Source organism: Pelophylax lessonae (assembly GCF_965119305.1).
Source record: "Pelophylax lessonae genome assembly, chromosome: 2".
NCBI lineage: Eukaryota > Metazoa > Chordata > Amphibia > Anura > Ranidae > Pelophylax > Pelophylax lessonae.
In genome coordinates, this window is record NC_138769.1 from 62,349,212 (window position 1) to 62,373,434 (window position 24,223).

The 24,223-nt window shown below is 40.4% G+C and overlaps 1 protein-coding gene across 2 annotated transcripts in view; it reads right to left on the reverse strand.

Moving 5' to 3' along the window:
- The window catches only part of EPHA3 (EPH receptor A3), a 499,175-nt gene that overhangs the window by 422,880 nt on the left and 52,072 nt on the right, over positions 1–24,223 (reverse strand). For both annotated transcript variants that reach the window (XM_082244783.1, XM_082244782.1), the window contains exon 2: positions 3,382–3,446. In XM_082244783.1, the coding sequence (XP_082100909.1) occupies positions 3,382–3,446 (65 nt within the window). The remainder of the gene's footprint in view (positions 1–3,381; positions 3,447–24,223) is intronic.

A 24,223-nucleotide genomic window follows, 5' to 3' on the forward strand; every position in this document is an offset into this window, starting at 1 on the left:
GCTATTGCAATGTGAGGGGTGTGATTGTTTGACACTTGATAGGATACCATAATGGCATTCACAACAGTTTATAACTTATCTAGATTTGCATGTTCTCCCTTTACCTGTGTGGATTTCCTCCGGGTACTCAGGTTTCCTCCCATACTCCAAAGACATGCTAGTAGGTTACTTGGTGCCTGTCTAAATTGGCCCCCGTATATGTGTGAATGTGGGTTAGGGACTTTAGATTGTAAGCTCCTTGAGGGCTGGTATCAATTAGAATGTACAATACGCCTGGAGTAAAAGAGATTGAATCTCCAAATATGGAAAGGCTTCTTCACAGTAAGAGCTTTGAAAATGTGGAATAGACTCCCTCAAGAGGTGGTTCTTGCTAGCTCAATTGATTGTTTTAGGAAAGGCCTGGATTCTTTCCTAGATTCACATAATATAGCTGGATACTATCATTTGTAGGTAAAGTTGATACAGGGAATATCTGATTGCCTGTTGGAGGATCAGGAAGGATTTTTTTCCCTGCTGGAGCAAATGGGATCATGCTTTATTGGGGCTTTTTTTTATGCCTTCCTCTGGATCAACTGTGGGTAAAGGATTGTATAACTTTCCTTCCTTCTATTGGTTGAACTAGATGGACTTGTGTCCCTTTCCAACAAGACTAACTATGTAATATATATGTAAAGCATTGCGTAAATCGACAACGCAATATAAATACCTGTATTAAATAAATACAAATAAAATATGAGGATGGCATTGCACTACCACAATTTTTTGCTTTAAACCAGTGGCCACTATACTGTGGCCCGGGGACTGGATGTGGCCCTTTGCTAGCCTTTATCCAGGCCCTAAGGCACTTTCCCTGCCACGGACACCAGGCGCTCTTCGCCCACTGACACTAGCAGTGCAGTACCATTCCTCCCACTGACACCAACAATAGGACACAATTCCTCGCTGTGACACCAACAGTGGGCCGCTATTCCTCCCACTGAAACCAGTGATGGGCATTGTTTACTCCCAGCCATTTTCTACACACTGGCCAAAGTCTGAAGGACAGAAAACTATTTGAAAAGTTTGAAGACCCGTAAAAGACCTGCTGCAGAGACAAGGGGTTATTTTAAAGTCAGCATACCCAGCCAGACATCTGATGTGTGAGTGAGAGGAATCTATAAAAGGAATCTGTCAGACACAGCTCACAATAAATAAATGTACAGAAGTACACATTCATTGGTGTCACACTCTCCTTAAAAGCTCTTTAAGTGATGGTGTCAACAATCTGCTCCGGGGACAACTTACAGAGTTTGGAACAATAACACGGGTTAAAAGTCCAACTTAAAAGACGGTTGCCATGGCTTGAAGAGCCTGGCACATATCTGAGAATTTTAGGTCACTTGCCAAGTATGCAGGTCAGACTACAGAAAGCCAGTCACAGCTGGATTAAGCCCTCTGGTAATGAGTGGATTTAGATATGGCGGTGTGAAATTGCAGCGTATTTTTACTGAGAGAACAAAGATGTGACAGCTCTCCTCTGGATCTCTCCAGTTGTTATGTGGATTTTTTCTGCCTTTAGAATCAGCACATAAAATGCAGAGGGAAAACACGTAAGCGTGAATGGGTATCAACTAGTCATTAGACGGGATAATATCCCACCAAGTGTTTAGCACTCAAGTGGTCTTAATCTAGCAAAGAAAAGTTTGCCCTGTGATTTAGGTGGGTTTCCCATTTCTGGACAACTTTCAAAAGTAGCATCAGGCAGCAAGAAGTGCCAAACGGTACAGTTGTAATGCAATCCAGGAAACATTGCAAAAAGGATAGAAAAATCAGCTTGGTTTACCTTTCTTTTAAAAGAACTCTGTCACTTAAAAAAATAAAATAATAATAAAAAGCTGATGACATGTATAAGCTGGCACTGGTAGCAACTTTCAGTACCTCCTTATTTCCACAGGCAAAGCTCAGACACTTCTGGGTGGCAGGAAAGAAATTTGCACAAATTCCTGCTGAACTGGCCAAGATTCAATCCATCTATGGCTGGCCTCAGAGGGGCTCCTCTATCTATGGAGGAACAATGGAGACACTATCAGGCAGGTCATACATGGTGCAGACCACGATCCCACCATCAACATAGGCAGTGCTGACAGGGGAATCAGTAATTGTCTTTTACTGGCAGGGGGGTGGGGGAGGGCGGGGGAAGCCATTCCTGCCGGGAGAAGAGGGTGATTATCGCTAGTGGCTATATCAGTAATTGCAAGCAAATCCAGCAGGCTGGTTGTACCCAAGTTAATTGATCAATCAACTTGGTACATTCAGACTGCCCATTAACGTTTTGAATCTTGGCCAGTTCCTGCCGAACCATATATGACCGGCCTTAGACAGCAGCACTATCTGCAGAGGGTAGTGTTAAGTGGGGTACACACTAGTAGAAAATCTGCCGAAAATTCCCGCCCGATGTGAAATCATCCGATTTTCGCCTAGTGTGTACACTACTTTCAGCAGGTCATATAGCGTATGTATCACAGGCAAATAGGATCCTCAACTCCTTAGTCCCAGCATATATCAAACGATCGCCATCTCATCATCATAGGGCCCAAAAAAGGAAACAGAACACCACCTCATAGTGTAACCTGTTATACAACTTTATTTGGCCCAAAAACAATGTGAATAACTTACAAAATCACCGCTGGTATTAGGCGTTGTGTGTTACTATCCTCCGGTGGTTTGAGGATCCTATTTGCCTGTGATACATACGCTATATGACCTTTGTAATGAGGGTCATATGCATCCGGTAAGGATCAGTGTGTACGGGTGTTTGGTGGTGGTTTTCTCCCACTGAGGATCTTCACTTCTATCCATCTAAAGATCTTCACATATATATATACTTATCACCTGTGAACTGTTGTTTCTCTCCTGGATCTATATGAACATTCTGTGCAAACAGTTTTTTAGATTAGCGCCACATTTAGATTTATATTGCCTTTGATCGGTTATTTCAGGATTTGTGTTGGCTGCTTTTTGCCCTTTTTAGGATTTATTATATTATTTGTTTTTAGCGCAGCAATATCGTGGTATATATATGCAAGCAACACTTAACAGCATAAAAGGGATAATACAAAAATAAAAATGAGGTTCCCCTTTAAATGGTAAATGGAAGGGTGAATCATTTGATATAACGTCATAAGGTATCACTGTGCATGCATGTGTGAGATAAGATGACATCTACAAGGTATTTTAGGAATAAACACAAATCACCTTTCTCTGTTGAAAAAAAAAAAAAAAATTGTTTCCATAACCATCCAGGAGAGGCTTAGCGGCAGCGTACCATGAAAAGGAAACAGTCGTTAAAAGGCATATTGTTCTGAAACAGCATTTTCCCATTTCACAGTCTGGTAAACTCACCCCATGTGACGGGTAGGAGATCCAGCCCAGCTCCCCTTGAATTGCTTTCGAATCCAGCAGATTAACTACAAAAGAAGAGAGAGGAAAAAATAAATAAATAAACAGAATGGGATGTGATATCTGTCTGTGTCCAGTTAACCTTCAAAAGACATGTTTATTTGTCGTCCCGCAAAGGATTCCATTTTTTCAGGTGGTCTTGAGGACCAGAAAGAAACAGACAAGTGACATGGGCAGACTCATTTACTCTGAAACAACAGTACTGCAAAGGGCCCATATGTTTTTAAAACAAACACTCAGCGTGTTCCGTGCAGGAATTCTACTCTAAATTATTAACAGATAAAAAGGGTGAAGTTATTAATTAGAGAAGTTTAGTGGTTCTTTGCCAAGCACACCTTGTACAACGAACTAGGGGTCTGAAAACACGTTTTGATGCCTCGTTCCTTCTTTGACCCGAAATGTTTATCGCCATGGAGGCTCTGATCGCTCTGCCCAGTAAAATAATATGATTATTTATATAATAAAAAGGCCAAGGACCTATGACATTGGTCTTGGTTTATGAACAATTTAGGGATGGGCACCAGAGGAATTTTATTAAGGGCTTTGGCTTCCCAGGGCTTTAGCCTGGTGGGTGGCACAGAACATAATGGTGCCAACATAGCTTACTTATTATTGTGTGTTTTCATTGATATCAAATCTCTAAACAACCTAGGGACAAATTATTATATTTCTTTTAATAGCACCAACCTTTGGAAATATTTAGAAAACTGCTAGTGAGTAGATACATTAATACATTACTGCAAGGCTATCTGGATATACTATGTTTATTTTTTGTGAAGGGTATATTTTCAGTCCAAGATACCAAAACAAGGAGGTACAGATCTAGCCAGTACATTTGGCACAACTGACATTCAATGGTAACATAAAACTTCACATTTAGATTTTTGGCACGAAAAAAGGTTTGTAGGGCTACAAGGAGAGCCAAAGCTGTTACTGTCTGGGCACTGTGTTCCCCATCCAGACTATGGGGCTTGTAGGTAACAACCCAGAAAATTCAGCCCTGTAGGGAGTAAGGCTCTATAATAATTATGTAGATCCAATAACTAAAATCTCATACAAGCAATAACGTTATTAGCATTTTAGAAGTAATTTTTTTAAAGCTAAACTGCGGGAAAATTATTATTTTTTTTTTTATGCAGTGGAACTGTGCCCGCACTGCACTGGTTAACTGCTCATTTATTTTATCTAGATGAGATGAGAGCGACTATATACTTACCTAATCCTCCGATCCTGCCACTACAAGACCTGTCCGGCACCCCCCAGATCCAGCAGTCTTGAAAAGTGGACTGTTCCTTATGTCCACCACTGGACTGCGGGGGCGCTGTTTTCAGTAAGATTGAAGAATCGAGTTAGTATATGCATTCTACTTCCCCTTAGACAAAACAAGCAGTTGACCTGTGCAGTGTAGACATAGCCCCACTGCATGCCAAAAAAAAAAATCCCTGGAGTTCAGCATTAATGCCTAATTTACACTTGCAGCTGGGGAGCAGTAACAACATGTGGTTGAGTCACATGGTTGAGTCACATTTTTTACCACCCCAAATGTAGCAATACAGGGGTATACATACATAAAGGAGTATACATACGCCGCAGCCACCCACTAAAATGCACTGCGGGAAATGCACCTTCCATGAACATTTCACACCACATGCAAATGCACTGACCCTGTGAGAAGCGTGTGGGTACCATTAATTGTTAATGGCACCCCAAATGCATCTTACAAATGCAGCATGTTTGTGGCTAATATCCACATGCTACTGCAGTACCATGAGGTTTGATTCGGGTCAGTTTGCAAAAAAAGTGCCTGGACTACTTTTTACATGTTCCTGTGTAATCGACAGCCCATTGAAATGAATGAACATGCACATTTCATCGCATGCGCTCTATTGTGAACTTACCCTAAAGGTTTTTGAACCTACATGGTCTTTGTTTAGGCACTACCTGTTATAATGTGACACCGCTCACTTCCTGTCCCCTTATTGTGCTTGGAGCATTTCTAGTGGGATTCTGATGAAAACTCCAAATAGCCATTTCCACACCCACTCAGTGCAGGCAGATTCTACTGTTATCACCATCAGAAAACCTGCCCTAAGAAATGTTTTGCAGCCATTTCGGGAGTGCCTTTAGACATGAAGTGGCTACAAACAGGCTGAAGGAGATTTGCACCCCAAAGAAGCATTAAAGAAAGGTGAAAAAAAGTATTGTATTAAGAAAAGGCAATTTTTTTTGATACACAGTGCTTTGAAATGTAAAGGATATAGTTTGAGTTTGGGTTTGCATCTACTTTATTCTCATTGTTTAAATACTTATGTAGCACCCCTTAGCGTGTAGACTAGTGTAGGTCAATTTGTTTCTGACTCACAGGAGCTAGATGAGTCTGATTAATTGGTGGGGGTTACTGTAGGTAAGGCTGGGGGGCTCTACAGATCAGGCCTCTAGTACCTTCCCTGGTTCTGGAAGCTATTGAAAATTTCCAGAAGTTAGTGGGTGGAAGCCAAGTGGCTGAGATCTGCAAATTTATGGGAATCTGGCCAATCCCCAGGAAGAAGGCCTGGCTGGGTGGCTGGATCAGCCCATAAGTATTGTGGAGAAGGGCCAGCAAGGGAGTCGATTGGAAGATGGAATGAGGAAGCTGCGTCCTGTAGTCAGGGAGGGGGCGTGGCTCAGGGGGGCTCTGCCTCCAGGCCAGGAGCTGAGAATGGAAGAAGGACAGAGGTATCTCCACTACCAAACAGTCTCTTCTAGGAGACACCCTGGCTTGCAAGGAAGGACCTGGACAGCAGGAGGCCTGAACAGGAGTCTCTTCCAAAGCAGCAGGATTTCTGGGGACAGTGTGAGTACCTCTACACCCCAGCGCCTAAAAGGGAGAGAGCTGCCTAATGCAATATCTAGCAAGCTTTCTGGGACAGTTCCAACAAGCTAAGCCCAACCCCTTGTTCTGGGACATTTCACAAAGCAGCCAGGTGGGCTAATATATTCAAGAGAGGGAACATAGAGCTCCTACAAGTTGAGACTTTGCTAAAAATCCACCCAGGGGACACAAAGCTCCTAGAAGGGGAATTTTCATTGCCAATCCCAGAAAGACTGTTGCTGTTCCAGAGGGAATACAGTTGATGATTTGCTTTTATTGTCAAAGCTTTATTGAAAAAGCTGAAGTTAGAAGCTGATTGGTTACTATGAACACAGCTGCACAAGATTCTGTGTACTCCAGTTTCGGTAAATCCTTCCCATAGAGTTTCCCTTTATCTTTCATACTAAACCTTAGTGCATAGATGTGAATCAGAAACATAGGAAAGAATGGGATTTCTACTTGACATGCATTTTCATGCAGAAAAAATTCAAAAGTATTGCTGAATCAAAACAGAAGTGTAAACTGTAAGCATCACATGTATTGAATATTAATAAAAAACATAAAAAAAACAAATTAATAAAAGTACAGTAATACATATTATTCAATGGATGATCAAGATGAATGAGAAAAGTTACAGTGACAATTCCTAACACACAACTAGATGTTAAACGTTTTCTGGCAGAACTTGTCAAAATGCTTTGAAATTAGAAGCCCTGCAAAACTTTAACACCCTCTGTTATAATACATTCCCGCTTTAATAGAGAAAGGGGTTAAACTGCTGCCCTTGAAGTATAGAACTAATATCTTCTACCTGCTAATATCAGCCAGGATTATAAGTGCATTTTTTTATGTTTTTTTCAAATGTAATATCCTGAATATACCGACATATCTTTAGAGCTTTTCACAGATACAACCCATAAAAATAATGATATTGCTTATGGAAGGATTTTACCTCTAACATAACCACTAACAGTGCATATCTGAAACGAACGGAGAAATCGATAATGTTGTCGTATCAGTAGCAGTAGGCAGTCAGAACACAACGCCGCAATCAAATGAAGGGAATACACCCAGTGCTTCCTTTGTAGAAAATCAATGGCTCTGTTCTTTTTCATTAGTGGGACATGGAGACGTTGTATATAATCAATATACATCATGAGACAAAATGACAAGGAGGAAGGATGACTTTACTACTTATCACTGTGCTGACATGCTGTACCTCCTAACATTGAATTTACTCTATGTTATTTGTATTCTCTTTTTGCACTCACAACATTTCTTCATTGATCTACTTATTCTGTAAAGGATTTCCTCTTATGGGCACAATAAATATTTCCAGATAAAACAGAACTGGATACCTATAGAGTTGACATATCTATGCCCGTGTGAGTGACCAAAGCAAAACATTTTTCAAATAAATTTTTTAATTTCTTACACTGAAAATGCTGAGTATTACATTTAATAAAGAAAGGGATTTTTTAAACAGTCTGTGAATTAATTTTCTTTACAGGCTTACAATATTTGGAAAATGTTTCCTCCCTGCCTCTTTTTAGTTGTTTTACTCTCTGCTTTTATCTTTTTTTTTAATGTTTTTAAATATCCTAAATCCTTGGGACGGCTCAATTAAAGACCTGCAAAGTATTGGAAACCCACAGGTACCAGTAAAATGTTTGGGCTAAGGAGGACTAAAGGCAAACAGGCTGTTTACTTTGCAAAATAATTTTCACTTTGCAAGGGATTTTTCCCTTAACCACTTTACCACCGGAGGATTTTGCTGTCTTACGTCCAGGCCACTTTTTGCGATTCGGCACTGTGCAACTTTAACTGACAATTGCGCAGTCGTGCGACGCCGTACCCAAACTAAATTTATGTCCTTTTTTTCCCACAAACAGAGCTTTCTTTTGGTGGTCTGATCACCTGTGCGATTTTTACTTTTTGCGCTATAAACAACAAAAGAGCGTAAATTTTGAAAACATAACAATATTTTTCACATTTTTTTACATGAAATCCCCCCCCCCCCCCCCCCCAAAAAAAAATGTAAAAATCTAATTTTTTTAAAATTTTTGGCCAATTTGTTTTCTGCTACCTATGTTTGGTAAAAAAAATCACAATAAGCGTATTTTGATTGGTTTGCGCAAAAGTTATTGCGTTTACTATCTAAGGGAAAGATTTCTGTCATTTTTGGTGGGTTTTTTTTTAACGAGTAATGGCGGCGATCTGCGATTTATTTTGCGGGACTGCGACATTGCGGCAGACAGATCGGAACCTTGACTGACATTTTTGACACTTTTGGGGGTACCAGTGACATTACTACAGTAATCAGTGCTATAAATATGCACTGTTACTGTAAAAATGACACTGGCAGGGAAGGGGTTAATTTTATTGGAGAGGGAGGGGTTAATGTATGCCTGGTGCTTACTAATCTGTGTGGGGGGAGGTGACTGAGTGACACAGGGACAGATCGCATGTTCAGCTATGCTGAACCCTGCAATCTGTCACTGTCTGTCACTTAGGAGATCCGCCCGCTTTGTTTACACAAGAGGGCGGATCTCCAAACTCGATTCCCCAACGATCGGGGAAGAGCAGCGGCAATCGCCGCTGCTCCTCCCCTGGCCCGACTCCCGCTGTGACTGAATACAGTGCGAGCGAGCCTCCGGCGGCGCGCGAGCGCCGCCCACAAGGGGAGGAGTCCAGCATAGGTCTATGTTGCTGGACGGGAACGAGCCACTGTGCCGCAGTAAAGGCACAGTAAGCAGGAATAAAGTGGTTAAGCCCCAGACACAAGGGCTGAATATCGGCCCAAATCAGCAGGTACAGTAGATACCAGCTGACATTCGGTCCATGTGTACAAGTCCTTGTTTGACTTTTGTTGGCTTTTGTCGAACAAGCTTGCTGGAAAACTAGCAGCCAATGGTCAGCACTGACCAGCGGGGGGGGGGGGGGGTCTGTCAGAACACAATAGCTCAGCAGGGAGATAAAAATACTAAATTGCATCGTTAGTACCTCAGTTTTTTTTTTTATTCAACCATGCCATGTGTGCCAGGCTTTAGATTAGTTATTGAGAAGAAGCTCTACTGACTTCCCCCATCCAATCGTGTGCAATTAAAAACACTGGTCGGATCTCAATAAAGCTGCTGTTCCTTTTTCTGTTGTTAATTCCTCTTGTTAATGTGTTGCACCAAGCTCATGAAGCATCTCTGACACTTTGGCTTCTGACAGTGACTTGTGTGTTGAATTGAGGTAGTTGTAAAATGGGGCACTTTGACATTGTGGCGTAATGAATGTGCCAAATTCAAACTAAAATGCCAAAAGTTCGTACCTTATGAAAGTGGACCTAATTACAACCAACTCTCTTTTTTTTCAGAAAATTAGGTATTCTTTGCAAATGAAATTTCACCCCATTCACTAAACTCTTTCGCAAATTCTCTATTAAAGTACAACTTTCCTTACAAATTGAACAGCCTATATGCTGTGTGGACATGATTCACCACTGTCACTATAAAAAAGCTAGTCCACAGCAACTACTGTATGTGCAGCTCATGTGAACAAGCACGTTGAATTAGTGTGAAACGCATCTACCATTTCCATTCTGCTGTACCATGTACCTGTGTATGCACGATAGAGAACTTCTTCTCTATCAAGTTTCCTGGTGTTGTGCGACCAATTCCTTCATATACTTTGTTTGTTGTGGCGAGCCAGGGTTCAACACACACCATGGACTGTAGATACAGACCCACCTGAGCAGTGTTACTCCTCCTTATCACTATGGAACTCATGCTTGAGGAAGTACATGTAAACAGAAAGTGTCTGAAGTTTGCTGAGAGTGCATCAAAATAGTTGAGTACAGATGGTCTGTAGGGGCTCCAGAAAGTCCCCATCCCCCCCGGAACGATGAAGAGAGCCAGAAAAGGCATACAGACTGGCAGCATGTCAACAAGAAAACAGAAAAAACGCAAGAGAACTGCAGGTACACTCTCCAGCTACTGCAATCCTCTCTGCTATTCACAGTGCCATATTGCTGCCAATTATGCCCCCATTGACCACTTGGCTTTCATGCCTTTCTAACTAGCACTTCTGTATGCACTAAATAAGCTTAGATATCTGTACTGGATTGAAAAATAAAAGCAGACAGATATATCTGACATACATGCATTTACAATGCAAGGAAAGCATTATTGGTTATTGTGTATGGGGGTGTGGCGATGATACCTCTGCTTTTTTGCTGAGAAAGTTCAAAGTAGGTAAGTTCAATGTAGGTTCCAAAGCCACCATGAGGAAAAAATCCCTCCAGGACTCCTTGGCATCTCATACTAAAATATTTTAGTATGAGTCCATTAACAAAAGTTTCTTTTGGGACTTTGTCAGGGAGGCTTACCCTGGTGCAGTGTCAGGTAGGTTGTATAGAACTCTTTGATTTCAAATAGCAGCTCTGGTCCCAATATGACAACCACCCAAATATTTTTTCTTCTATGTGAATTATGCTGTCTTTTGTTCCTTCCCTCCTGCCCAACCGCCACATCTCACACTAGCAGCATAGGCCCAGGAGTAGTTTTGGAGGATGTCCCTTTATTCACATATAGAAGAAAAGTAATGTGGGATGTTGTGGTGCCAAGACCCAAGTTGCACATAGCAGAATAGCAGATGCAATGCAATGCCAAAGTCTGGTGAGTATATTTCAGTGGGGAAGCAGGGAATTTATGCTGGAGGTGGTTTTATCAGAGGGGTGGGGGAATCGTAAAAGGAGGACAGATTCATTTTTGCTTGGGAGGCACTCTTGACTTCTGCACTATGTGCATTGTGCAGACTTTACCCCATCTCTCTGTGCATCACGTGCTCTTGACCTAGAGCATAATAGGCCCAGGTTTTTATTAACCAAACCCCTTTATATGCCTCAAACTGTTGGCCACAGTGCAGTATGCATGCTACATTGCACATCTCCTTAGAATGCCAAAAGGTGTCCCAGGTTTTTTCTAAATCTTAGCAATGTCCCTAGGTCCTCTCTAATCTTGTATTGCCAGGTAGGCATGTTAGGGATGGCACCAGTAAAAACTGCAGGTAGCATCCTAATATGACACTGTTGGAGCCAGCCACACATGTAAGGTAATCGTCTCTTAGGCTGGCTTTCCTAGGCACTGCTCAGCCATGTTTGAATTCTCCATGATTTTTTGGCTGTGGGTACCAAGAGGAGCATGGTTTTGTGGGTGTGGTTTAAAGTGGGAGTGGTCAGTAGGGTGTCCCCAAATGTGATCTGGTGCTCTTAGTTTAAAAAAAAAGATGACGTACAGAAATACAACAGTAAAGAATTGCACAGCTATTCATTTCAGAGACCTACTACACACACTGTAGCCATTGTTTGCAAAGTGTATCTAGTAAAGCAAAATATGATTTCTATATAAATGTAAATGGTTTGTACTTGGCAGCTTTACACATAAAAGCCTGTGCCAAAACTAAGTGTTGTTTGGTACATACAATGTGGAAAGTAATATTAATGCAAGAAAAATAAATCCTAACAAAACATTATTTTGGCAACTTAATCTCTATGTCATTGATTTGAATTTTGAATGCACATTAACGTCTTTCCCTGCTAAAATGATTCCTATCCTGTCATACCTTGGACTGAAACATTGTACTTCTATAACATTTATGGCTAATGTGACTTTACCTGATCTGGCCAAGAGCAACTTATAAAAGGAAAGTGTCTCTGTTGTCACAGTGATTGAAGAAAAGAATGAATATATGGTTCTATAAAGAATGGAAATGTAAACGTGATGGGTGGTGAGCTGTAACTATTATACTATCTACAAAAAGAGATTTTTTTTTTCTTTTTTTACAGATTTAAACTGTAGGATTGATATCATTTACAAACTAAATAAAGAGACTGGGTAGTGGGAAATCTATCAAGCACACATATCCCAAAATAGCAGAAATGTATCAAAAGAGAAGCAGAATTTTTTGTTTTCAAAAGATTTTTATTAGAAAGTCAAAGCGGAATTTTAAGTCCCGGTTCACACTAGGGTGACCTGTGAGGCGACCTGGTCGCCTCACAGGTTGCCGTAGGTCGCCTCCCATAGGGAAGCTGCGGACCCGTTCTAATAGGAGCGACACAAGTCGCTCCGACTTAGAAAAAGGGTCCGGAGCTTCTTTGGGGCGACCCGGAGGCGACCGCCATAGACTTCAATGTTATGAAGTCCGTGGCGGCCGCTCCGAGGTCGTGGCGCTCTGCTCGCACCGCGACCTCGGAGGTCGCGGTGCGAAGTAGCGTCGCCTGCATGTGAACGGGGGCTTAAGGTGCATATTTAGAAAACACTATTAAAAAAAAAAAAAACATTTTTGAACAATAAACATATAAACATTAAAAGCTTAGGGATAACTAAGTCCCAGAAAGATATAAAAGTTAGTTCAGTCTAACAGTACTCCATTAGTGGCTTTAAAACGTGGCCTCAGCATGTTTTGCCATGATCGACTTCATCAGGAAGCACTACCAGAAGCAAACACCAACCGAATTCCACATCAATTCCAGGTTCTATACTTCTTAACCCACTATGGGAGAACATCACACAAAAAAGACAGATGGTTTAATGAGATAATCCTTGTAAGTGCGCTTTAAATTGACCCCAGGGCGTTAAATGCTAGAAGGAGTACAAAGGACCAAACTAATGTGAATAAGGAGATTTCTTAATATACACTCAAGAGGGTGACCCATTTATGTGGGCATCTGCCCTATGTTATTGAGTGTGGATAAATGATTATTTAAAGGCACTGCACAATGTTATTTTGGGCATCCATATGGGTTTGACTCCAATTTTTTCTGCACTGTTCTGTAACCCTTCCTTTCTCTAAGAAGCTAGCTGTGGTCATTCATATCAAGAAAATTGTACACATGTTCATATATCCTATATCTACCCTTTTAGCATCTTTAAAATGAGAACATGTAGGCACAAACATACAAACCCAAACCAGTAGGTCTTTTTTTGTGCCAAAACATGCCGTTATTAGGTCCTGACATTTCTGTCCTGCAAGCTCCCTATTCTGTCCTTCTGATTGCTCAGCAACTTTGGCACACAGCAGAAACAGCAGAGTGCTCTAATTTGTTCTGGTGGTAATGTATTGGTTGGACTTGTGTATGACCCAGAGTCACAGTGCATTCTTGAGCAGAACCCTATTCAGACTTCAGTTTCATCCTGCCCACCCTTTACTCTGATTGCCACTTTAATGCTTTCCTCTGGGGAGGAGGGAGGGAGGAGAAGGGGGGAGGGGATAGGGAGGGAGTACCTGAACTATAAAAGCCCTGCAACCCAGCCTTCTGAATATTTGCAATGAAAAAGGAGCTAGACTTGTGCCCTGGTGATGCTATCAAGCCAGGTTGTGTAATAATTTACTGTATGTAGGGCTTTTGGAAAGGATGAGGGCTCTAAAGCTAGGAACTGGTCAAAGGTATGCCTTACAATCTAAAGGGAAAAAATATGATTTTGTTATGAATTACAGACATTATATCAATATGTCAGATCTCAAAAAAGTATTTTTCGCAGACAACTGTAACAAAACAAATAACCAGTAAAACTGTTGAAGTGGATCTTTCAGTAAGTTTACAAGCCTTTATGCATACATTCCTGACAATGCACAATATACAGCAACGGTATCAGTTTTCAGAGGTTCACCATTTTATCATTAAAAAGCAGCCTTTGATCTCTAGTCCAGCGACTTTGCCAAGGCTGAGATGACACCATCACTCGGTTCTGTTGCTAGCAGGAGGAAGCATTTCCATTGTCTCCTCTCCAAGAGCAATTAGGTTGCAACATGGCAACTTTGTATCAAATCAGAAGGTGAAAGGCTTCCGAAGGAACCAGCCATTTGTGAACACAGTAAAGAATTGCACAAGCACCAGGATTTACATGATTGTGTTATCCTAGAATATTCATGAACAAAGATAGTGCAGTCCTTGGGGAGAAAAAAGCAGATGAAGGCATTGTCAGGGGGAGTATTCTGATTGCCGTGAGAGGTAAGAATAAGCTACAAGAAATCATGTATACTTGTGGTAGCCCTCTGAAGAGCGATCTGCAGTGGTTCGCTTTTTGGAGGGTATTTGACAGGCAGTGAGGAAGTGTTATGCTGCCTCCTCACATCCTGTTTTTACCCAAAAAGGCCACACCACGTCACCACAACCACATGCATTGTGGAAGCGGCTCAACTGCCTGTTTTTCCTGCCCTCCAACCACAACTATAATCTAAGCCAAAGTTCTACACGTGTTCATTACTTTTCTTGAAAATCCTATTTCCTCCATAATCCTTTGGCAAAGTTTGAAATTACAAAGTCATTCCTCTATCTGCTTTATAAATATCTGCTTTATAAAGCTGTCCTATTGATTCCAGTAGAATCTTCCCAACTCATTTAAGAAAGTTGAAGCAGTTGATGGCAACATGGCAGATTATAACAATAGGGCTACAAAGTTAAATACCATTTTATATGAAGAGTCCCTTGTCATTCTGTGCCCAGGTACAAACAAATCTTTTTTGACTGAAATCTTTCTTGTATATCAAACTATCTTACAGTATTTCAGAATCTGAAGCAGTGTTGGGCAATAGCTAATCTATAGATGCTAGTAGCAAAATGTAATATACATGAATTAAAAAAAAATGTATAAAAATAAAATAAAAAGACTAATTATAACTTTCCCACATGTTGTACAAGGCAGGACCAAATACCTTTTGGATGCCAAATGTGGTATGTTAATACAGCTAAAATGAGCAACAAGGGACCCTGAGACATAAAACATCAGCAAATTTCCCATGTTCTGTTGTGGTTTACAAAATGTTTATGGCACTAGCAGCTAAACACTGTTCAACTTTTGAGTTTCGTAAAAGCAATGTCCCATTATTCAGTTGTTCAGATAAGGTTTAATACAATAAAAAAAAAAAGGTAACATAATACAAAAATCCAAAAAGTATACAATGCATTGTCTTTTGGGTGGCCACCATTGTGCAAAAAGAGTTTACATTAGAAAGATAAATATCCCAAGTGTTTTCTTGTCACACGTTTCTAATGCCCTCTAGATATATAAGGTTCATCTGCCTGGACAGAGAAGGGCAGATGTTGTATGTACACTTCTAGGATTATACATTATTGGTCTTTAGGTCAATTTTAAAGTGGAACTAAATACATTTTTTTGGATAAAGTATAGAAGGGTTATAACACCTGCAATCAGTGGCAAAACTACCAGGGTCACAAAGGTCACACATGCCACAAGACCCTGGCGTTCTGCCACTGTCGGGGGCCCCAGCGGGGTTGCTATCCACAAGGCTCTGAGCTGAGAACATCTCTCTCTTACAGCTTAGAGCTGGCACTGACAGTTCCCCCTCCCTCCTCCCTCGCACAAGATGGGAGAGGAGAGAGCTGTCTGCTCCTTCTCCTCCCACCCCTCCCGTCCTGTGTGCACCTCATAAAGTGTGAAGCTGAGCAGTTCACACAGGAGAACTGTCAGTGCTGGCTCTGAGCTGTATGAGAGAGACGCTCTCAGCTCAGAGCCTGCTGAGGAGCCAGGCAGCATTGATGAGCACTGATAGGCTGCACTGATGGGCACTGATAGGTGGCACAAATGAGCACTGATAGGTAGCACTGATAGGCAAGGCTGATAAGAGGCACTAATGGGCACTGATAGGTGGCATTGATGAGCAATGATAGGTGGCACTGATAGGCAGCACTGGTGGGCATTGATGAGGACTGATAGGCAGCACTGATAGGCTGCACTGATAGGCAACATTGATGAACACTGATACGTGACACTGACAGGCGGCATTGATGATCATTGATGGGTGCCACTGATGGGCACTGATAGGCGGCATTGATGAGCATGGATGGGTTGCACTGATAGGCGGCACTGATGGGCACTGATAGGCAGCATTGATGAGCACTGACAGGTGGCATGAATAGGCAGCATTGATGAGCACTGATAGGCAGCATTGATGAGTACTGATAGGCAGCACTGATAGGCTGTACTGATGAGTACTGATAGGCAGCACTGATAGGCTGCACTGATGGGAACTGATGGGGCTGCACTTATGATCAGTGCCCTGATTATCAGTGTAAACAATGTACTGACAGTTTTTCTAGTTAATGGCTCTCCTTTCCTCACACAGACACAGTGTGGGAGGAAAAGACTGATGAAAACCGGCAAGTCTGCTTACATGTGATCATCTGATCACATGGTAAATTACCACTTTGAATGACCCTTTACTGTGATCTGTGATCAGCTGTATCCAAAGGACACAGCAGTCACAGAGTGTGCTGGATGCAGGCCCCAGGGGGCACATAGGAGGCAGGGTTCTGGGATGATGTCTATGGATGCCTTCCCAAAATTGGAAGCCCGGGGCTCGGATGGAAGGGGGGGTCAGGGGGGGCCCTTCATGGTTTCTTACACCATGACCCTCAAGGTTCTAGTTAAGCCTCTGCCTGCAATGTTTATTTTTCCCTTCTGTGCCACATTGGGGTGATTTCCCTTCACCTTCTGCCCCATAGCCTAAACAAGAAGTGAGAGGAAATCCCTCCAAAGTGAGGGAATCCCAGGGTGTCACCAGGGTCACCAAAACTAGCAACACTCTTACTGTTCTGGGGATGATCCACAAATTTGGATTTTCTTTTACTTTCTCTATCAGTGATAACAGCAAACATGACAAACAGAGTGAATCTCCCTAGGGACACCGACAGCAATAAAAGCTGTCAGGTGTTCAAATCCCTCTTTGTTCTATCCAAAACTGAAAAAAAAAGTTTAACTTTAGTTATATTTTAAATCTTATTTTATTTACCTATGATTATTACAGTTGGAATAAATAAAACAGCCTTGGTCTACAAAGTACACTTCAGAGAGTGTGATTTTCTTTTCAGGCCTGGAGGAGTATTATTAGGTACTTTTTCGGGGGTCCTATTATAGAAGTTAGAAATTCTGGTGAAGCTGATAAAGATCAAAACTTAAATTCATTCTACCTACTAACCCTTCTGCCTCCATGCATCTAACATTAGAAATAACTTTCACAAAGGCAGCCTCAGAACTTAAAGCTGAACTCCAAGTATTAAATACTTACAGCCAGTACAGCTGATCCACCTTAAACCAAAATAAGTTTGATTATCTCATACCTGAGAATCTACATGGGAAACTGACACTTTCTGCAAAAGTTGGTTCTACTACAGTGATAGCCACTATCTTAAAAGTCCTGACCCATAGTGGGTGGCTTGCTCAGCACTGCAGCCATTCACTAAAATACGTCCTCTGTACTGTTCAATACAAGGCATTCTCTGATTGGACAATGTGGAGAATATTACCTCACCACCCCTTGCCTCCACCTTGTATAATCAGAAAACACACCATATTCATTTAAAAAAATATAATGCATTCTGTGAATGGAGACAGTGGCAAGCAAGTGACCCCCTTTGGTCACTGAGTAGAAGAGGAGCTGCTTTGCACAGTACCCGGAAGGTAGTGGCTATTAATGTAGTAGCACTGACTAAAGTGATTGTTGGCTTCCTGAGTGGGCTCCTAGGTATGAGATTTGCAATATACTGTATAAGCTAGACCACTGTAAGTATGCAAAAAAAAGCCCTACCTGGAGTCCCGCTTTAAAGTAGCTTGGCCTCCCTCATCTTACTCTTTAACCTTTAAAGAGCCTCTATCATGGTAACAAAACAAAAGTTGGTGACCAAGTATAAAGTGTGCAACTCACTCAAACTAACGTTCATTGATACAAACATACATTTAACATGAAGACTTCAATAGCACCAATAAAAAAGCACAGCTCCAAACAAAACAGTTTTTACGGACTTATGGTTATGCAGTAAGCACAGTTTAGACTTTGTGATAATAGCCAATAATAGCAACACATTTCAAATCTTAAGCCAGTATTGTTGGTTATGACCAAGAAGATATTTTTCCCATAAGGATATATTTAGCCAATGGCAAGCTGTCAACTCAGAAACACAAAGCAGTATATTTTTGGCTGAGAGTTCACTTATTTCTGATTTTTTTATTTTTTTATTTCTGAAATTACAATAATATAACATTTTATTACAGTGCTTTATTAGGTATCCCTTTCCGACTACACACTGCAAGCAGAGCAATTAATAAAAACAGGGATACTGTATTACATTATACTTCTTTTTTATAGAAGAAAAAAAATGTTTAGAATTCTCCATTGTAAACTGATGTTCAGTGAACACTCAAAATATTTAAATATATAAAATATTACAAAATTAATGGATAACAGTTCAGATTTGTATTTCTTAAATTCTATTTTTATTTTAACTTTACATATTGGCTTGCACATGCACTGTAAAGATTTAGGGGGGGGGAAAATCAATTACATTTTAAAAATCCTTCTCAAAATCTAAGTTACGGAGTCTTCATAAGTTAGATCATTATTAGATCATTAAATTAAATCATTCTCAGCAAAGGGTTAAACCCGGATTACTAAGTGCTTACAGATCACTATTTGAACTCTCTTTAAAAGCAAAAGCTCTCGTCTTACTTTCAGCTGATGATTTCATACTTCAACCCAACTCATTTTTTTGGAATCTGCTGCAGCTCAAAAAAACAAAAAAAAAAAAAAAAAAAAGCAAGTGCATACAACCAAATGTTACTACTGTTTTTCCCTTATTATCTTGTTAATTATTAAATCAAGTAACACATTGGAAAACATTTATTATATTTACCACAAGTTATTTTTAAAAAAACTTCAAAATGTACACAGAGTCAACCAAATGCTTTAAAATATAATGAATAGTAGACACTAAGAAGAGTTCCTGAGTTTCCTGGGTGCTCAGTAAGAATATAAAATCTCTACCACACTGTCCATGACTGATTCCTTGTGATCTGTCCCAATAGAAAGGCTGGGGACTGGCTTAATCCAGTCCTCATTACCATACAATGGAGAAGCCCAGCTACTAAAGCTTACCATATATGGATCAAAATTCGGCCAGTTTAGCATGAACCACACAAATCCCGATCCTTGTATTATACAGTGAGGTTGTACAGATATTGATCTGCCAATTCACTTCTATAGAACCGCCCTGTCAGCTCTTTCCCTGCTAGATCAGCATCACAGGCAATAGTCTGCAGTGCTGATCAGTGTATTCTGACAGCGGGGAAGCACATACCTTCTCTGTAGCACATACTTTTCCTTCATTCTTCCCCGCTCCATTCATCCCCAAGGAACATTTGAAAATAAGGATTTGCGGGGATGCCCAAAACTGCCACTCTTATGTTTTCAGTTCACTGTTACATTTGGCTATTCTATGACTATTCTATGATTGCATTTGGCTCCCAGTCCCCTTATTTTCAGTATACATTATATACATTTATACTGTATATATATATATATATATATATATATATATATATATATATACTGATCGGCCATAACATCATAACATTATGACCACTGAAAGGTTAAAGGAATATCTCATTACAATGGCATCTGAAAATTGATGGGATATATTGAGCAGCAAGTGAACATGTTGACCATGAAGTTGATGTTGTCAAAGCAGAAAAAAAATTAGCATCGCAGTTTGTTGTGTATGGGGCTGTAAAGACCATGGTGACCCGTGTCTACAGCCAAAAGCTTCTACATTGGTCACCTGAACATCAGAACTGGACTAAGGAGCAATGGAAGAAGGTGGCCTGGTCTGATGCATAACATTTTATTTTATATCATGTTGATGGCCGAGTGCGTGTGCGTCACTTACTTAATACTTATAATACACGTACTCAATATTAGGTGGGTAGTCATAATGTTATGGCTGATCGGTGTATATATATATATATATATATATATATATATATATATATTTATATGTATATATATATATATATATATATATATATATAGTGCATCCGGAAAGTATTCACAGCGCTTCACTTTTTTCACATTTTGTTATGTTACAGCCTTATTCCAAAATGGAAAAAAAAAATCATTTTTTTCCTCAAAATTCTACAAAAAATACCCCATAATGACAACATGAAAGAAGTTTGTTAGAAATCTTTGCAAATGTATTAAAAATAACAAATGAAAAAAATCACATGTACTGTACATACGTATTCACAGCCTTTGCTCAATACTTTGTTGAAGCACCTTTGGCACCAGTTACAGTCTTTTTTAAGTATGATGCTAAAAGCTTGACACACCTATTTTTGAGCAGTTTCTCCCATTCTTCTTTGCAGGACCTCTCAAGCTCCATCAGATTGGATGGGGAGCGTAGGTGCACAGACATTTTCAGATCTCTCCTGAGATGTTCAGTCGGGTTTAAGTCTGGGCTCTGGCTGGGCCACTTAAGAACATTCACAGGGTTGTCCTGTATTCACTTCTTTGTTATCTTGGCTGTGTGCTTAGGGTCATTGTCCTTTTGGAAGATGAACCTTCGCCCCCAGTCTGAGTTCCAGAGCGCTCTGGAGCAGGTTTTCATCAAGGATGTCTCTGTACATTGCTGCATTCATCTTTCCCTTAATCCTGAATTGTCTCCCAGTTCCTGCCCCTGAAAAACATGCTCACAGCATAATGCTGCCACCACCATGCTTTATTGTAGGGATGGTATTGGCCAGGTGATGAGGAGTGCCTGATTTCCTCCAGACATGACACTTGCCATTCAAGCCAAAGAGTTCAATCTTTGTTTCATAAGACGAGATAATTTTGCTTCTTATAGTCTGAGAGTCCTTCAGCTGCTTTTTGGTAAACTCTAGGTGGGCTGCCATGTGCCTTCTACTGAGGATTGGCTTCCGTCTGGCCACTCTACCATACAGGTCTGATTGGTGGAGTGCTGCAAAGATGGTTGTTCTTCTGGAAGGTTCTCCTCTCTCTACAGAGAAACACCGGAGCTCTGTCAGAGTAACCATTGGGTTCTTGGTCACCTCCCTGACTAAGGCCCTTCTCTCCCGATCGCTTTGTTTAGTCGGACGGCCCACTCTAGGAAGAATCCTAGTGGTTCCAAATGTCTGCCATTTATAGATGATAAAGGTCACTGTGCTCATTGGGGCCTTTAATGCTGCAGAAATTTTTCTGTACCCTTCCCCAGATCTGTGCCTCAATAAATTCTATCTCGGAGGTCTACAGACAATTTCTTGGACTTCATTGCTTGGTTTTTGCTTTGACATGCACTGTTAACTGTGGGGCCCTATATAGACAGGTATGTGCCTTTCTAAATCATGTCTAATCAACTGAATTTACCATAGGTGGACTCCAATCAAGTTGTAGAAGCATCTCGAGGATGATCAGTGGAAACAGAATGCACCTGAGCTCAATTTTAAGTGTCATGGCAAAGGCTGTGAATACTTATGTACATGGGATTTTTTCGTTTTTATTTTTAATACACTTGCAAAGATTTCAGATAAACGTATTTCAAGTTGCAGAATTTTAAGGAAAATAATGAATTTAATCCATTTAGGATATATATATACAGGTGCATCTAATAAAATTAGAACATCATAAAAAAGTTTATTTATTTCAGTAATTCAATTCAAAAAGTGAAACTCATATATTTTATATAGATGCGTTACACACAGAGTGATATATTTCAAGCATTTCTTTCTTTCTTCTATATTCTGAATTTTGATGATTGTGGCTTACAGCTATTGAAAAAAAAAAGATTCGGTATCTTAGAAAATTAGAATATTACATAAGACCATGAAAAAAAAGGATTTTTAATACAGAAATGTTGGCTTACTAAAAAGTATGTCCATTTACAGTATAGTATGCATTAAATACTTGGTCGGAGCTCCTTTTGCAAGAATTACTACATCAATGTGGCGTGGCGTGGAGGCGATCATCCTCCTGGCACTGCTGAGGGGTTATGGAAGCCCAGGTTGTTTGAATAGGGGCCTTCATCTCATCTGCATTGTTGGGTCTGGTGTCTCTCATCTTCTCTTGACAATACCATACAGATTCTCTATGGAGTTTAGGTCAGGTGAGTTTGCTGGCCAATCAAGCACATGATGCCATGATCATTAAACCAGGTATTAGTAATTTTGGTAGTGTAGGCAGGTGCCAAGTCCTGCTGGAAAATGAAATCAGCATCTACATAAAGTTGGTCAGCAGAGGGAAGCATGAAGTGCTCTAGAATTTCCTGGTAGAGGGCTGCGCTGACTTTGACTTGATAAAAAACAGTCGACCAACACCAGATGACATGGCTCCCCAAATCAACATGGACTATGGAACATTTTGCATTTTGTTTGGAAATTAAGGACCTAGAGTCTGGAGGAAGAGTGGAGAGGCACAGAATCCAAGTTGCATGAGGTCGAGTGTGAAGTTTCCACATTCAGTAAAGATTTGCAAACTAGGAACACGGATTTATGCCTTCCTCTAGTAAAAGCACCTCCCACACAACACTGGTTAGGCACACAAATAACCCTTTGATCGCCCCTGATGTTAACCCCTTCCCAGCCAGTGTCATTAGCACATTGACAGTGCATATTTTTAGCAATTAGCATTGTAATAATGCCACTGGTCCCTAAAAAAGTATCAAAAGTGTCAGATAGTGTCCAATTTGCCCAACACAACATCACAGTCCCACTATAAGTTGCTGATCACTGCCATTACTAGTATAAAAAAAAAATCATAAATATATCCCTTAGATTTTAGATGCTATACCTTTTGCAGAAACTAATTAATATACACTCATTTGCCTAAATTTATGAAGACATTAGATTTTTTCATGTTTTAATTGGATGTGTTTTATAGTAGAAAGTAAAAAAATATTGTTTTTTTTTTTTTCAAAATTATTGATACATTTTTGTTTATAGCCCAAAAAATAAAAACTGCAGAGGTGATCAAATACCACCAAAAGAAAGCTCTATTTGTGGGAAAAAATTACAAAAATTTTATTTGGGTGCAGTATCGCACGACAGCCCAATTGTCACTTAAAATAATGCAGTGCGGTATAGCAAAAAATGGCCTGTTCAGGAAGGAGGGTAAATCTTCCGTAGGTCAAGTGGTTAACACAGGAAAACTTGTGCATTGCACCACACTACATTGCCTGTATTAAAATGTCCCTAAGTCAGCAAATACACCAAGTATGACCTGCACTAAAACTTTCATATGATGGTGCCACACCATCCCAGTGGTTTCTCCATAATTTATAATGAACAAATAACTACAGTAATTCAGTAGAAAGAGAGCAAAATCTATTTGAGATATATTGTCAGAAGGGACCAAGACTGAAAGTATTGCAGCGATGTCACAAAATCCCAGCATCCTGTAAAGAACTCTATCCAAAAGTTTTAAAGTTCTGGAAAGTTTGGTACCCTGCTAGGTGTTAACTGCTGCCTATGAAATCAGAGCAGAGATCTCTCCTCCCTCCTGTATGAACGTGGAAGCCAGGATATAGCTGTGGGCTGAATCTCTCTCTACAGAACATCAACCCATAAATGTATGTTAGAACCTACTATCAAGCCAGTGAAGGAACCAGGAAGCACACCCTGTCTGGTAGAAGTATAGCTCCCTGGCTGGAGTCAGTAATAGAAATAAGGACCCTGGGGTTGATTTGCTAAAACTGGAGAGTTGAAAATCTGGTGCAGCCCTACATAGAAACCAATCAACTTCCAGGTTTTATTGTCAAAGTTTAATTGAACAAGCTGAAGTTCGAAGCTGATTGGCTACCATGCACAGTCGCACCAGACTTCTTTGCACTCTCCAGTTTTAGTAATTCAACCCCCCTGTGAGATCAAAGCCTGCCTTGCTTCACCCAAACTAAGAACTAAGAAAAACTAAAAAAAAAAAAAAAAAGGTTGTGTAGAGCAGTGTTTCTCAACCTTTTTTCAGTTAAGGCACCCTTTAAAAATGACGGACAGCCTTAAGGCATCCCATTCTAAAATGTAAAACCTATTCTAATAGTTTTACATAATGCAGCAACATCCACACACATAGGACACCCAAGGTTGGAGGGGATTTACAAAATAAATA